Raw genomic sequence first — 17,683 nt, 5'->3', positions numbered from 1 at the left:
TAAAACTTCCTCTAGTCAGCTCTATGTACAATTTGCATCAAATTCCCTACTGATTTTGATTTGTTGCCAGTTTTGCTGCCAGCTCTAATAGATGAGAGATGCAGAAAACAAAGAAGTCCTGAGTCATGTTATCTGCCACAAGATTTCTTTTCAATATATTGGGGTCTCTATATGTTTTTCAGTATGACTGAGTACTTCCATGAACTATAAAAATGATATACTATCTGAAATGTCAAGTTTCAGGAATGAGTTACCTCTGAAAATGTCCTGGGATTAAAATATGCCTGGTCATAGTGTTTCTGCCCTTTCTTATTTTGTATTTTGATATTGGTGGGGTTTTTTGATACTTATTTTGTGACTGACTTCCCTATTTCTACGTATGTAATCAGTTGTGTGTGATAATTACATGTATTGATACTACACTGAGGGCTGCATTCAGCCACTTCTATTTTTCTTATTTAGCTTTGAAATGCTTTAGGGGTCTTTCAGGTTCTACCAGCATGGTATGCCTTTTTATCCTGTAGTAGCTCTCTGATCTGAATTTGCTGTGTCTGGGTGGAAGTGAGGTAGGGTTCAAATTCCTGTCTTACAAGAAAATTAAGACAGCCAGGGGTTAGCTCATTTGTACTGCTTTGTACTGTTAGATATGTTCTCTTATGTTGGTGAAAGCTGCACAGGAATCAAGTAAAATTTATGCCATTTGAAATCTATCTTCATGGACTATTCTTAGCAGATAGTGTATTTTGCAGGAGGTGGCCACTGCATATTGATTTCCTGATATCTGATTTTACCATCTAATATTAAATCAGGGTTCACAGACCATAACAGTAGGATTTACTTCATGTAGCTAGCACTAAAAATATACTGTAAGAATCTCCTTGAAACATATGATTCATCTGCCAAGAGAATGACTGCTAGAGCAATATTTATGCTTTTTTTTCAGCTCCAGTCAGTTCAAGAGCAATAAATATAGTTAAAGCAAGACAAGAAAACATTGTTTTGACTAGAGACAAGAACAAATTAAAACCTTGTTTTCCAGCTTTCTTCCACTTTGGGAAAATTGGGAATGGAGTCCCAGGTTTACACTTGTGATTTCTTCTGCGTAATCAGTTTCGATCAAAGATATGGGTGTCATCCTTATATTTTGAAAAGCTTCTGATCTGACTCCAAAGTGGTGTCTGACTTTTTACCAGGATTTATTTTCATTTCAATGTAAATATTTTAGTAATGCATCTAGGCTAAAGAAACTAAGACTTGATAACCCAGTATTGAATGTAAGTACAGGAAGAAATAATTTATGAGTTACAGATCGAATCCTGGAGATGAATGAGACCCAAGATTTATACTGCTGGATAGTGTGACTGTAAGGAAAGGAGGAGGTGTGAAGCGATCAGAAGCCTGATTAATATTGTTGACCCTGTTGTGAGGTTATGTAGAGTTTGTTTTCTGAAATGAGCATCATCTTGCATAGTCAGTCTAGAATGGGCTGCTGTGGTCAGTGGCTCTGTAGCAGAAGCCCTGTGGTACACGGCACACACTGTCAAGCTTGAGTCCTTTTCTCTGAGGTGGTTTAATGTGCAACATCCATTTTGAGCACTAGGATGGCAGTTAATGGCCTAATGCTTATCATGTATTCTGTTGTCAGTTCTTTCTTCAGCAGCGTGTCCTAACAAAATCCAGATCCAATTAAAATCTCTGAATAGCTGCCTGTCTTTGCAAAGAAGACACATGCTAAGTATAACAAGTGACATTTCCTGCCTTTTTCCTTTCATCACCATTGAAGTAAATAGCTTAAAAAAGATTTTTATATAAAGCAGTATGAATGAGTATAGAAGTAGTATGGATAAGTATATAAAGCAGAAATATGTATTTTGAGGGCACGGAATTTTTCAACTGATGCCACATACAGATGAAACAGACTGCATGATAGTTCCATTTTTAAGTAGTCCACTCAGATTTTTACTAAAATTTTTGGTAACATCTTGTGACATTTTCTTAACACTATCATAAAGCTTATTACATACACAAAAAGGCTGATGTTGATCTTTCCTTATTTATTGTTGTGATTGCCATGTCTCATTTGTTGTATAGTGCTATTTATGTACCCAGCAGCAACTCTGAATATAGAAACATTGGCAGTAATTTATCTCTGACTTCTGTGTCCTAGAACGTTGCTGGCATTAGGCTGCCATGTTGGCATTGCTGATGAACATGCTGAAGAAAAAGTGAAAAAAATGAAACTGCCAAAGAAGTAAGTTGAAATTCAAATGCATTTTTTTTTTTTTTGTTAGGCAGCGTGAGTTAAGGAAACTGTATTTTAACAATTTGATATTTATATTGCTAGTTTTATTCATACTTGGGTATGCATGCATGCATATGAATTATCAGAAAGTTACACACACCTTCATCCATACCTTTTCTTTTAGATGTTTACAATCTGATGTGTAGACAAAGTTTAGGTTTTCCATGATTCATTGAAATGTCTGACATTCATTGCTGTATAGTTCTTTTATATCTAGAATGTGCTGCAGAAACTTGATAAAGAAATTTTATAGCAAACTTGTAAATATATTTTACTGAGCTGCAAATAGTAAGAGGTAACCCTTTTGAAAGTCCTAGAATGGCCATCTAGTGAGTTGAAGTGGAGAGAACTTGTATAGCCACCTGACCTTTTCCTGAGTGATTGATAGGCAACAGGATTGGTAGGGCTGGCCTCTGACTGGTATAGGATAGTGACCTCCACTACCACAACTATGAAACCAGTTCTCATGACCCAGCCAAGGTGCCCTGGCTTCTTCCTTAGCACCAGTGTGTCCCTCAGTTTGGGAATGAAGAATTTGGGAACTTAAAATAGAAGGTAAATGAACTGTACTTAGTGATAAGCATATGACAGCCCTACAGCCCAACATATATATATTTGAGTCTGTGGTTTATAAGTTTGTCTAGAATGGTATAAAATTCAGTGGGACAAAGGCGAATTGTAACGTGCATAAAACCAGAAAGGTAAAGGTCACAGTTTCAGTGTGAGAGAACTACTGTGTTTTCTGTTCTCGAATTTAAATTAGTAATTTAGTTTCCTTGGTTATGACTAAGAGCAATGGTAAGTGCTAGTACCACTAGCAGCAACTCCTAGCTCTTTGCAGGGTTGTGCTCTGTGCAGAAACAGATGTTTCTCTGCTATTGCATATCTCATTATTCACAGTGGCCTTTCACTGACCCATACCTTCATATTGCTTACCATGCATCCCTAAGGCCAATATAATAACCCCATGCCCATGTTTAACTGAAGTATGCCTGCCTTTTTCTTTTTGTGAGCCAAAAACACATACCCCGTTCTGGCAAGGTTCCTTCAGGCTTCTCGGTAATACTTTACTATAAAGTAGCTGTAAGAACCTTGACCCTGAAGTCTTGGATGTATACCACATGGTACTTATTTACAGACCATTGACGTCACAGTTTCAGAATCCTTGATGTGGTCACTTCACAAGAATGAATGAGAATAAAAGCAAAGCATTAGTTTAAATTCCCCAAAACTGTTTTTCAGTTATGGTTTCCCAAAATAACAGCATATAAGACTAAAACAAAGAGATATCTAGGGCCTTCTGTATTTTTGTTCTGAATTTCCTGGGCAGAAATGTATATACATTTGCAAGATCGTTCGAGTGAATTAGATTTTATTCTTTTGAAAAACTTCAGCTAAATCTCAAGTCTGAAGAAACTATACTTCCTAATTTAAGAAGAGTGATAATACCGAGTCTTTTAAATGTTGTTAACAGTCATAACTGGAAACTTAAGGTCCTACATTACATACCAAGTCAGAATTTTGATACCTCACGTACAATGGATAGAAGATATGAGTAAAAAGGAAGGAAAAATTTTCTGGCTACATTCTCAATAGCATCAGATATTTCTTGAGCAAAAATGGAACAAAGTTTTCATGATCTAGATAAAGTTGTGCAGCTGTAAGGCTGGGTCACAATTTTTTGGGGATACATTCTTGGAGAGAAGAAGGATTGCCATTTCACAGTTGGACTAGACTTAACCATAATAAAAAGTTACAGGAAGTAGTGTGTGAAAAGCTAATTTTTTGATAGTAGATGTCATGTCCTGTGTTTGCTGGTTATTTCTGTTCCTGTAGATAATGCAAATACATAATCCCAACACTCTGTGAATTTTTGCATGATAATTTATCAAGTTCCTATACCCACCTGGCATAAAAGCTTTATGCTATTACGAAAAAGAAAAGCAACAGACATCACTTGAATATAATTAACTCATCGGCTCTAATTTCTAAAGAATTTTTTCAACTTTGTATATTCATCTGTCTTCTTAACCATTTGCTTTTTTCTTTTCTGCCATCCTGTTGTAATGATAAAGATTGTAAAATGATTAGAATAAGTTTATATTTGTGTTGGTCCTAGAGAATTTTGGCATCACAGCCACACATAGAACAAATTGGGGAAAAGAATGTTTTGTGCTAGCAGTTTGCCTTTTCTAATACAGCATCACTCCACAAAAGAGCTTTTTTGGACCATTTTGAAAAACTACCTAAAGTGTACTGCAAAAACAACTTTTGCTGATGGATGTTCTCTTTCTATTAGAAACTTTTTCCCTGGTGTAACTTTAGGTTTTTGAATAAAGCATTCTTCAATTAACTTTGAAATATATTCAAAGTATATTCAAATAAACTTCAATATATTCAAAGTATTTTAATAAATTCTAAATATATAGTGCTTCTGTGGCTTTAAAAGTCTAAATGAAATGGGTATTATCCCAATGAAAATAATTTTTTAAAGTTTTTGCTATGTTTAATAGGGACTTGAACATAAGACCTATGGGGAGAGGCTGAGGGAGCTGGGGTTGTTTAGTCTGGAGGAGGCTCAGAGGTGACCTCATCACTCTCTATAACTACCTGAAGGGAAGTTATAGCCAGGTGGGGATTGGTCTCTTCTCCCAGGCAGTTAGCAATAGGACAAGGGGGCATGGGCTTAAACTCTGCCAGGGGAAATTTAGGCTGGATATTAGAAAGAAATTCTTTACAGAGAGAGTGGTCAGGCATTGGAATGGCCTGCCCAGGGCGGTGGTGGACTCGCCGTCCCTGGAGGTTTTTAAACTGAGATTGGACATGGCACTTAGTGCCATGATTTAGTAAACAGACTAGAGTTGGACCAAGGGTTGGACTCGATGATCTCTGAGGTCTTTTCCAACCCAGTCGATTCTGTGATTCTGTGATTCTGTGATTCTGTGATTTTTTTCTGTAAAACAACTCATGTAGACTGCTGAAAACCTTTAGTCAAGAGAGCAGAATATGGACTAATATCACTTGAAAACATATCTACCACTCTTTCTGTAATTTTAGGTGGTGGCACAAATAAAAATTCTATAACGCTTGTTATAAATCAGTGGCAGATCAATATGGTAGTTATAATGTGCTGTTGAAGCAGTTAAATTTCCAGCTTGAAAATGCTTCTGCATTGCTTTACCAACCTCTTAAAAAGAAAAATGTTAATATAAGGCCCACAGAGATCCTGAGTAAGGTAAAACAAGTAAGATACTAATGAGTAGAGGACCAGGCAGGAGCTGGGATTTTAACTACCTGTTTCAAGTAGCAACATCTCTCTGCAGCTAAAGACAATTCTCCAACATGAATGTGTACATGCAGCATGTTTTGTTATTTTGCTCAGTATACGTTGAAACTTACCCTTGATGAGTTCTCATTTGCATCCTGAAATAAGGTTTGTACATACTTTGTGGCAAAATCATGAATATCCTTTGAGACTCCTGGTTCTTTGAGCGACCCTGCTCTGATATCAAAAAAGCTATGGCTTTCATAGCTTTTACATGCATAGTGTAACACTTGTGCAGGGAACTGTGGCAGAAATAACACAGTAACTGACAGCCTGACCAACATGTTAATTCTGTATGATTCACTATTTCCATTACGGATTAATTTTAGTCATCTTGCTGAAACGACTTCACAGCTACCTGAGCAGATGTCACTGTGAGGGCAGTTAGCTCGTGTGTGGGAGACAGCAGCACAACTGCCAACTGCTTGCTGAATTTTGTAAAAGAATTTTGCTGATTGGTAACTGTAGGAATGGTGGATTTTGGATTGACATTCTTGAATTGCTGTTTTCATAATTAAACTTATTTTTTAATGTGGTAATTTTGAGGGATGGTCCAACCTCATGTTAGACATGATAATCCCCCTTAAGTACTTGCTTGTTTTCAATTATTGTTTTCAACCAATAATTTGTTTAAATGGGTTTTAGAATAGTTATCACAGAAGAGAATTAATTAAAATTTGTAAAGTATTTGAATATTTTAGAATATAAATGGGAATGAATACTGCTTCTTTTTTTGTCTTTTTCTCTGTTAGTCCAAATAAAGAAAATACAAGAAAACAACCAAGTTGTTTAGAAAATAATTACACAATTATTTAAACTAGCCATTCTTTAAACATGCCAGAACATATAATTTCAGTGACACAATGTTGTTGTTTATTTTGTTATTTTGTTATGACCAAAATAGCACTTTGTTTTGTCAGTATTCTGGAGGAGAAGTGCTCAGGGATATTCAGGGCGCGTCCACCAGCTCCCGCCTGGTCTCTCCTGGGACCTCATGGAAGCACCAGCTCTGGCACCTGGAGCACTTCTTCCCCTCCGCGCATTCCCTCCTCTAACCTTGCTTTCTGCAAGCTGCTTTTCCATACTTTTCTCCTCCCTCCTCTCTGCCCGTGTGGCATTTTGCCCTTCCTTAAAAATGTTTTCCCAGAGGTGCCACCATTGTGGCTGAGGATCTCAGCTTTGGCTGGCAGCGGGTCCCTTTTGGACTGTGCTTGGCATGGGGCAGCCCCTGCCTGTCCTCACAGAGGCTGCCCTGCTGCTCCCCTCGCCAGCACCTGGGCATGGACACCCACTACAACCCCTGTCAGTCTGGCCCTGCTTTGCTCTTCCTGCTCCCCTTCCCCTGCATTCCCTCATCACCTGAGGTAAGGGAGGCAACATCCACCACCATGGCCATGCTGCATAGTGTCAGGTTTTCATTGTAAGTCCTGATGTGTTGCATGAGTCACTATATGCATTATGTCCTTTATTAAAGAAGGTTTGATCATAAGTGAAGTAGGAGAGGACCATAACTGGTTTGACGGGAACAACTTCATGAAAGTAAACAACACTTAATTCTTGGGAGCGCTAAAATTAGTGAGGAAGCTGTCTCTCTGTTCTGAAATCATGCTTAAATTTTAAACATTTGTTCCTTTCACTTGAAGGATAGTTAAATTATGAAGTAGTATAAAGACAAACTTTGCCTGGATGGACTTCACATGTGAACTTGAGTAAGCTATTTGACTTGCTCTGTCTCTCACATCCCTGTATATAATAGGAGGGAAATATTTTCTTACTTCAGTAGGAGGCAGATAGAATTTAATAAATATTAAGTGCTCAGAGGTAACAATAATAATGTTCATGTAAGTATTTAGATAAGCAGCATCTTAATCTACTACTTTATATGAAAGTACTAAAATTCTTGAAAAATATTTTAAGTTCAGACCATTTTGGGTAGCTTTCATTACCAGCTACTTAATCCCATTGAGATGCAATTAGTTTTTTTAAAAAGATCTAATATCAGTGCATTATTAGAAATAATCTGTCTTTGAACATAGAGAATATAGACATTTGCATATGTGTCACTTCTTCCCTCTGTGGTTTCTATTAATTTTTTCTTACTGAGAAATAACTGCAAGTTTTGTGTTTTTTGACAGCTACCAGCTGTTAAGTGGATATAAGCCTGCTCCCATGGATCTGAGTTTTATCAAGCTGACCCCCTCTCAAGAGGCTATGGTGGATAAACTAGCAGAGAATGCCCACAATGTGTGGGCAAGGGACCGCATAAGGCAAGGCTGGACATACGGTATTCAACAGGTAAAGTGCTAACTTCAGTCACTTAAAAAAAGCACTTATTTATTGAGGTATTTCACAGTTAAAAGGGAATAATGGGAATACAACAGCAGGAAGAAGCAGCTAATGAATGCAAGTCTGTCAGTCAAAGAAAGCAAAAATACACAATTAAAGCAATCCTGCTAAATCTTCTAGAAGTAGGAGACTCATCTTTTACAAGCAGTATTAAAAAAATGGTGGTATATTTTTGTACGCTGTCTAGATCTCAGGGTGAGAAAATTGCATGCAGGAAGCTAATATGCTCTAGTATTTTAGGAAATGTAAACATTGACTTTCAGTAGGGGAATAATTTAAATGTTTGCAGACCTGAGAATTGAATAATTTTGTTTATCCAGGAAAACCAGAGTAAACTTCTAGTAATCACTTTGCTAATATGTTGTATTTCTGGCAGAGGCTATGTTTAACACAGAACAGTTAATTCAGTCTCCCAAGTTCCAGTTGTGCTTTAGTGGTTTTGTTCCAGTGAATGGGAATGCTGTGTGGCAGTCATCATAATATGTTATGAGGAAGAGGAGTAAAAATTAAGCATTTTGGATTGTTAACAGCAAAACTCAGGGTCTTTGTGCTATTTTAAAATTTAATTTGGAATACAATGAGCCTAATTTATTATTTTTCAGGTTGGCTGCTATATCAATTTTCCCTTAGGAGTCATATTTTCTATTATTTTTGTGATTGTTTGTGAATTTTATATAGAGAAAGGGTCTTCACTTCTGTTAACAAATGTGTGGTAGCATATCACAGTGAAATTTTAGGAAAAATTCACCCTTTGGGGAAAAATAAAATGAGGTTTCATGGTTTTGTGCTGGGCATAAAAGATCATCATTTTTGCAAAAACGTGAAACAGTTGTTTTGTAGGTACATACTCCTTCCTGCCTATAAACAGTGGCTTTGTTTTTGACAAAAATTCAAGTTATACATTTTGGTTCAGCACACTTCAAATTTTGTTCTTCTACAAGACAAAAATAATTGTATTTGCAAAGCTTTTGTATTAAAAAATAAACAAAAAAGTTTTTTTTATTTGTAACCTCATCTAGGTGTTCCTGCTCCAGCAGGCGGATTGGTCCCTTCCAATCCCTAACATTCTGTGATTCTGTGAAGTTAGGCGCTTAAATTCACCTCATCACATACTGACAAAGTACATTTATGTGACAAAATATACGCCACATAGCATTTCAGCACTGCTCATTATAGTATCTTACTGTGAAGCTCTCATTTTGGTAGTTTGTAAACTATTTAAGGAAATCTGTGTTTGGGTCAAGGGAGACAATGAGCCAGTTCTTCTGTCTGCAGACTGGAATGTATGTGACATCCCCTACTAGGTAGACACAGAAGAAAATTCAGTGTTGGTGCAACACCCCTGCTTACAACACGATTACATTTTGCCCTTCTACTGCATCTTCTAGAAACGGAAGGTGAACCTTTAAAGTGCTGTTAACATTTCTGATACATTATTAATCATGAGCGTTGGAAGTGATGATTCTCTGTTGTCAGGTTTGGGGAGCAGATCCATTCATTTTGAACCCGCTATTTCAATCCCGTGTTTCTGAAGGCAGTGCACAATTCATTTCTAGAATGAGAATCTGTATGTCTCTAGATACTCAAAAGAAATATTTCACATATATTAAAGAATGCACTCAATAATTTACACCGTGCCTCTCATTTTTTTATTCTCCCAGAAGCCAGTTTCCATACCGGTTCTTGACAATTGGGAGATTCTAAATGAATGAAAACAGCTTTGATAGAACCCTGACATATCCCAAAATTAAATTTACTTTTGCAACAGAATGTATTGGTTAAGATGAAGTTAAGAAGTTAAGAAGTTTCTGGAATCAAAAGCATCTCTTAGCTAATTATGTTTCTAACTAGCATTGGGAAAATTTAAACCCACAACTCATATCTAGTAAATAAACTTTCTTAGATCTTGAAGACAAGTTAATCTACCCCGTGTATCTGTATATCTTTGGAAAAACAAAAAAACAACAAACAAAGCAACCACAAAAACACAAATAGTTTTTCCATATTTATTGGAGTGAATTTGCAGTTGAATTATGTTTTCTGAATTAGTGAGGTATTAAATAAGAAAGGCAGTTAAATGATAATCTCAAAGACTTTTTCAGTGTTACTTAGTTGGAATGATAAGCACAAGTGTTTTAAAACTTGACACCTATATCCTCCAAGATATCTAACTGGACAAATACGAATTAGGTATCTAAATCCATTTTGATGACCAAGGGGAAGTTGCTATATAAAGAGGTTACCATTAAGACTTAGACCTGCTAAGTTCTAAAATAAAATGATAGCCCCTTGTTAGATTTTGGGAAACATTTTAAGCAGAAAGGGTGAGTCAGGCTCTGATTTTGACTACCAGGTTGTGCCCTGAAACAAACTGAGAGACTTGATTGGGCTTAGGTACTGGATTGAACAGTATTGAACTGTTCTTCCTTACCAAGACAAAGGCAATTATGAGCATGCAAAGAAGGACCTGGAGAATTTAAAAGCAGAAAGCTTAAGTGCCTATGAAGATGATCGCATTCAGGGTTGGAAAGCCACTTAATTAGGGCTCTGCAATCTTAGGTGCATCTGCTTTAAACATCCAAATGGGGTTTTTTTGGGTCTGATTCTTTCAAACTGAGTGAAGACTTTTATGTGCTGAGTGGGGCACTGCTGTTGAGTATATAATGCATTGATGCAGTGAACAGTGTCATAGTTTTTCTTTCAACAGAGGTTGGTTTTTAAAGCTCGTTAAGAGATCAGGAATATTGTGAGCTTCAGGAAACATCAACAAGATCAGCAGTATACTTTACTCCATTATTCTTGGCAGATAAATTACAGTAGTTTCATGTATGCTTAAGCAGGTACATGATGTCTTTGAAAACTTTCTCCACAATAACTTGTCCTGTAGAAGCTACCATGCTTGGGATGTTGATGTTGATTTCCTCTTAATTAAATTATTTTTCTCTTTTCAAATAATCAAGTTTATTTGCTTCAGGAGAGAAGACAGCCAACTGAGTTCCAAGAGTGGTTATAATATGCAGATAACAAATATCATTCACTAGAAGTCAAAAAAAGAGAGTAGAATAGCTAGGTGCTCCTTTCTGGGTCCAGTGCAAAGATGTTTCTCATTTAGCTGGCATACATATCACATGGCAAGCTGCTAGCTGGTGTCCACACTGCTATGTCCTTCTGCTTGGCTCCAGCAATGGGTTTGTGCTGCATCTTGTCATGCCATCACATTACTGTGACATGTCACAGTACTGTAATAAAGTGACATGATGTTATGCTGTATAATACTATAAACAGATCTTGCAGAGCTATGAAATAGTTTCCTAAGGGAAAGAAGCTTACAGAGGTTTGAAAGTAGATGAACTAATCACTGGGAAATATGTTATAAACAGCAATCATGCTGTGGTTGTAGGAGGGATTAGATGATCTTGTAGGTCTGTGCCTCATCAACCTCATCATTTTGGGATTATATAATATGAAAAAATATGAAGGGATGCTGTCAAGTAGTTCATGTATAAACGATTTCTTTCTTATAATCTGGTGTGGAAAATGCCTTCCAAATTCCAGATTTTTTCTTCTTCTAAATCCACCAGGCTTGTCAGGATTTTTTCTTAACAGAGAGATAACTGCTCTTTGTGCATGACTATACACAGTATTTTTGTTCTGCTGCTGCAGAGCCAACAAGCCAGGCAGCAGAGAGAGCACAAGTTAACCAATAAATCCTGTTCTCAGAACTGTGCTAACAGCTGTGATGACACTGATCACAAACAAGTAAGTATTTTTTAATAGGACAGATTCGCATTACCTTATTGCTGCATGGAAGGAACAGGAGCAACAAAACAGGGAGGAAAAAGACATTTTTTTCTGCTTAAAAGAATGTATTAAATAATAGGAGTAAGTGGAAAACCAAGCACAATATCAGTATGAAAATACTTGACAGTCTCCCTTAAGGTAGAACAGGTTGGTCTTCTCTGACCTGGAGAAATAGTACATGATCAAAGACAGATAGTGGAGATAGATCCAGGCAAAGGAGCAATAGAGCCTTGGTGTAAGTCAATTAGAATAATCACATTTGTGCTATGAGCAAGAGGTTGGTTTTTTTTTAACATATATGGATTTTGACATTATGTTCTATCACAATGACCTGAGGTTTTTGAGGTGGTATTTAAAAATTTTTTTAATAACAAGCTGAAAAATAGCATTGAAGTACAAAGGATGGATTTGTGACTAGATCTTCACAATCAAATGGAAAATATTCAGAACTCACATGGTTTATCCATGAACTTACAATATTGGATTCAAAACCCACCTGGACGCCTTCCTGTGTAACCTCATCTAGGTGTTCCTGCTCCGGCAGGGCGATTGGACTAGATGATCTTCGAGGTCCCTTCCAATCCCTAACATTCTGTGATTCTGCGATTCTGTGTGGTTGGCATTCCTAAAACTGTAATGTCATGTGTACAGGAGAATCATGACTTTTATATAAGTAAGGAAAAGACAGAAAGGGAGAGAAACAAATTGAGCTTGGAGATCAGAAGGCAAATGAAAATAGTTTCAAGTACAACAGTCACTCCGTCCCACTTCCTGAATACGTGGCTTTTAGGTCTCCCCAGTGATAGCAGGTGTCACAGCCAAAGATTCTGACTTTCAAATTTTACTTAGATGCATTGTCACACGTGCAAATAGCTTATTCAAAGGGTGTCTGTTTTTTTCTTTATGTTATATTGAGTGTTGTGGCTGAAGAACCTAACAATCAAAAACCTCATTTATATTGAGAAAAAAAAAAAATTAACATCCCACAGCTTTAACAATTGGTTATAGAAATCAGCAACTTTAAAAGTTCCTCCCAATGTGTGGAGATCATCTTATGATAAAAAAGGTGTTCTGTTCTTCCTGTCCAAGGATAATTAGTCAGGGCTGTGAAGCAGTTATCAAATCTAATTTTTCTTTTGCCCAAAATGCAAGACAGTTTCATCTTTTAATGTCAGGATCTTACTTACTTACTATATGTATATGTATATGTATATGTATATGTATATGTATATGTATATGTATATGTATATGTATATGTATATGTATATGTATATGTATATGTATATGTACATATATTTGTGAAAAGCATATAAAATCACTATTTGATCAGGAGAGTTGCCAAGTGCTGCAATGCAAGACAGGCACTGTTCTGGGGATTCAGACGAAGGAAATATCCACGTGTGGGAAAAATCATAGGTTGAAAGCTTGTAATTTGTTTTGTCATTAAATATACATAGAAAGGCATCTTGTCCTTGCAAAAACTACTTATGTTACCTCACTTTCACATTTTACATTATTTATACTGATACATTTTTTCCTTCCATTCATAGTCAGGGCACATTCTGCCAGGTGTTGTGTATGGGTATGGTCCTCGGTGAAGATCGTAGAAGCTGCATACATATTTCTAAGGCTACCTATACTACTAAGAACACAACTTAGCTGCTAGTGTGCCAGGTTAGGAACACAACTTCCCCTTTGAGTGGATACATTTAGGATATTTGTTAACGTTGCCAAGAATATGGCTTTGTGAGGACTTGTGCTTTCCAGTTCTTATGACTCTGGAATCTTGAAACGGCCTACTTATTAAATACCAAGGTGGAATGATATTTTTCCTTTTTGCCCCATAAAATAATTCTTAATTGTAGTGGGTTGAGGTTAAACATGAGCTGCCATGATAAATGTGGAAAAGCTAGACCTCTGGATAAAAAAGATATTAAATGTATGGGGTAGGTGAATGATGCTGTTCACAGTGTATATGCTGCAGACTCAGCCGCTGGCTCACTGAGCTGGGTTTCTGACAGCATTTCTGGCAACCTCACCAGTAGCATTTGCTGTGGCAATTCCCCAGAAATCTTTGTGGAAGTGCAAGATCCACAGACATGGCAGCAAGCAGAATCAATTCACAGCTGTGGAATGGGAGTTTTCTAATGGTGCAAATGGACACAGGCAAACAACAGCATGTCTGTCTCACTGAATGTGTGCTGAAAGACATTTGCTTTGTGCTTGTCATTTAACAGCCTTGGTTATGAGAAAAAAATAATTTAAGTACCGCACAGGTTATGTATCTGTACAGCTCTAACACATAAAATGACAAAACTTCTGATCCCATTTAATTATTATCATATTTTTCCTGAACTCTTCTTAGTTTGTGTTTTTATTTTTCAGTCTTTTTCTGTTTTTCTTTTTTATAGGCACTTACTTATATATGTTTCTGGTGTCTTTTTGTTCCTTTTAGTCTAGTGATGTGTGCTGTTCCTGAACTTCTCAAAGCTTTGGGAAGGCCCAGGAATTCATACATTGGCAGTATCACATTTGTAGCTCTGAAAACTGTATTATTCTTTATAATTTCAGATGTCTTTTGGAGGTTTATATGGGGCTTTGTTTTTCGTTACTGAATTACTTCAAAGGGTACAGCTTTATCACACATACTGTATCTCTTAATAGATTCTTCTTTTAGAGCTGCTTATAGAATTTTACTGTGGTTTTCTGTGCTGCTGTAGGCAGTATGGACATTCCTCTTGTTTTGTTCTTACTCTTACATGACATCTGCTGTGCAATTTGCAAGACCAGTTGCCAGATTGAATGCACTATATCAGGTACCTACAAATCACATATTGAATGAGGAAATGCAGCTCTGCACCCCTTAGCTCCCACTGTGTTTCCTCTGTGAATTATTTTCAGCAGCGTTCATTACCTGTAATGGAAGTTTTAAAAGGCACATTGGTATTTCTTGGTGTGTGTGTTTAGGTGTTTTTTTTTCTGTGGTACTTTTTGAGTAGCATCATACGGCACATACAAGAGAACCATATGATGAGGCCCAGTCAACATGGTTTTATGAAAGGCAGGTCCTGTTTGACCAACCTGATCTCCTTCTCTGACAAGCTGACCCATCTGATAGATGAGGGAAAGTCTGTGGAGGTTGTGTACTTAGACTTCAGTAAAGCCTTTGACACTGTATCCCACAGCATTCTCCTGGAGAAGCTGGCAGCTCGTGGCCTGGATGGGTGTACTCTGCAATGGATAAAGAACTGGCTGGATGGCTGGGACTAAAGAGTTGCGGTGAACGGAGCCAAATCCAGTTGGCAGCTGGTCACAAGTGCTGTTCCCCATGGCTCAGTTTTGGGGCCAGTTTTCTTTAATGTCTTTATCAACGATCTGGATGAGGAGATTGAGTGCACCCTTAGTAATTTGGAAGTGACACCAAATGACTAGGAAAGTGATTGTGCCACTGTACTCGGCACTGGTGATGCCCCACCTTGAATCCTGTGTTCAGTTTTGGGCCCCTCATCATAAGAAGGACACTGAAGTACTAGAGAAAGTGCAGAAGAGGGTGGTGAAGCTGGTGGGGGTTCTGTAGCACAAGTCTGATGAGGAGTGGCTGAGGGAACTGGGGCTGTTTAGCCTGGAGAAAAGGAGGCTGAGGGGAGACCTTATCACTGTCTACAACTACCTGAAAGGAGGTTGCAGCATGGAGGGTGTTGGTCTCTTCTCCCAAGTGGCTTGTGATAGGATGAGAGAAAATGGCCTCAAGTTGCACCAGGGGAGGTTTAGATTGAATATTAGGAAAAAAATTTCTTCAAGGAAAGGGTTGTCAGGCATTGGAACAGGCTGCCCAGGGAAGTGGTGGAATCACCACCCCTGGAAGTATTTAAAAGGTGTTTAGATGAGGTTCTTGGGGACATGGTTTAGTGCCAGAGTTAGTTTATGGTTGGACTCGATGATCCTGAGGGTCTTTTCCAACTGAAATGATTCTATGATTCTATAAATTTATACTGATTTTTCATGCTCAGTGTTACATCACCCAAGTTTAACAATATTTATTATTAATTCCTTCCATTTATAGTCAAGACACATTCTGTGAGGCATACCAAATTTTAACGGGTACAATGCTTTCTTTTACTTAAGTAAATCCAAATTATTTTCTAAATGACTAATTCAATATTTGTGTTACGCTAAATGAAGATAAAGTTGTATTATAGGCTTATTTTTTTTTTTCTGTGATAGGTTCTGAATTCAAACCAAAGAAGTATCTGAACTTTACGTGTGCTACACAGCTCAAACCATTTGAAACAGAATGTTGTCAACAAACTTAAGTTTTGGGTTATTTTCTCTTCTGGAGGAGATCTGCTTTTTTTTTTTTTTTTTCCCTTTTTTGTTCTTGTTTCTTTTTCTTTCTTTTTTTTTTTTCTTTTTTTTTCCCCCTTCTTTCTTTTCTTCTTGCCTTCTTCCATTTTCCTTCTTTCTTTCTTTTTCTTTTTTCAATGACTTGGTGAACAAGTAGTTGCCAGACAAACTCTACTAAACCATCTTCTGATGAAGCATTAGACTGTCAATCCTGGAAAATTCTGGCAAAAATTTAAAAGCTTAGGTGGATTTTTCCTACTTTTAATAGTCTACAATAAAAAAAAAACCAAACAAACAAGTTTTCTGTAGTGAATAGGAAGCATTAAGTCTCTCTACAAATTGCAAATATGCTCAAGAAAAATTACCACTCTTAACTAATCAGTTTGCTTGTTGACTTGGTTGTGACTGTGCAAAGCTCAATCACTGTATAGGATCATTCTCTTGATTAGCCACATTTAAACCACAGAAGTGCAGAAGATCACTAATACAAAAACTAATTATAACAATAACAGTTCTTAGTTCAACAAAAAACTTCAAAATTTAGATAGACATATCATAGGGAAAAAAAAAGAACAAAAGTATTTAAAGAAAAATCCCCTCTCATATCCATAAAGTAGCCAAAGTCTTGAATGGGTGGAAAAGGTCACAATATTAAATAAAGTTAGACCTAAGGAAAAAAAATTCCATAAATGAAGTTTGTTTAATACTTATGTGTTCTTTATACTTTCTGCCTTTTTTTTTTTTTAAATTCTCCTCTGAATTTGTCCTTAGGTATTTTTAAAAGCACCTACACTATATTCCATTATCATATATTTTTATCAGCTGATTGCCAGTATGTTAATTTCTGTTAATGGTTGCTATAGCAATTACCAGTGCATTAGTCTGTGTATGGTGGATAAGAAGTTACGTAATTGTCATATCAAACTTCTGGTTCATATTTTAGAAGACAGTATTTCATAACATCTTTTGACATAAAGTTTTTCAGAGGAAATTATTTCTCTTTTTATGTCCTTTCCAAGACAAATAATTAAACCCACAGTGTTTCATCTGTGGTGTTCATGTGAATATTCTTATATCAAATAATAATTCATTAGTACATTTACTTCAATATTTGTTTGGTCCTTTCTGTTCTGTCCAAATGGTCCTTCCATTGACTCTGTCACTACTTCCCACTGAATATAACTGGAGCTGATATAGTGTAGTAATTTGTGTCCCCAGCAATGCATTATCTTTATCTTTCTGTAAGCCCTTTTAGCATATAGGTAATGCTTGTCCTGTAATATTTCTTCTCCTAGAGTGTTCACTGGTAGGACCAGATTTCTTCAGGCACTGGTTAATAACTTCACTTTAATATTTATTCATGGTGATAAGGAAGAGGGCAGATAGCCTTGTATCTAAGCATTTAAAGGGCCACAAAAGATGCCTGCAAGTAGTTGTCAGAATGGATGTGCTATTTCTTTTCTCCCTGCAAAGGCAGAATGAAAACCACATACATTCTTAAAAGTAGAACTGTGACGTTATAGAAGTAGTAAGCTGCTTTCATTGTAGGTGCTGTTTTCTAAAAT

General features: G+C 36.8%; 1 protein-coding gene across 1 annotated transcript in view; it reads left to right on the top strand.

Moving 5' to 3' along the window:
* Positions 1-17,683, top strand: part of RYR2 (ryanodine receptor 2) — a gene marked incomplete at its 5' end in the record, with an annotated part of 392,755 nt that overhangs the window by 217,752 nt on the left and 157,320 nt on the right. Inside the window, 2 exons of the mRNA XM_082048672.1 lie at positions 2,168-2,251; positions 7,763-7,922. Of these exons, the coding sequence (XP_081904798.1) occupies positions 2,168-2,251; positions 7,763-7,922 (244 nt within the window). The remainder of the gene's footprint in view (positions 1-2,167; positions 2,252-7,762; positions 7,923-17,683) is intronic.

The sequence above is a fragment of the Streptopelia decaocto genome (genome assembly GCF_964273445.1).
Source record: "Streptopelia decaocto genome assembly, chromosome: 3".
Classification (NCBI taxonomy): Eukaryota; Metazoa; Chordata; class Aves; order Columbiformes; family Columbidae; genus Streptopelia; species Streptopelia decaocto.
This window is presented reverse-complemented; position numbering and strand designations above follow the sequence as displayed.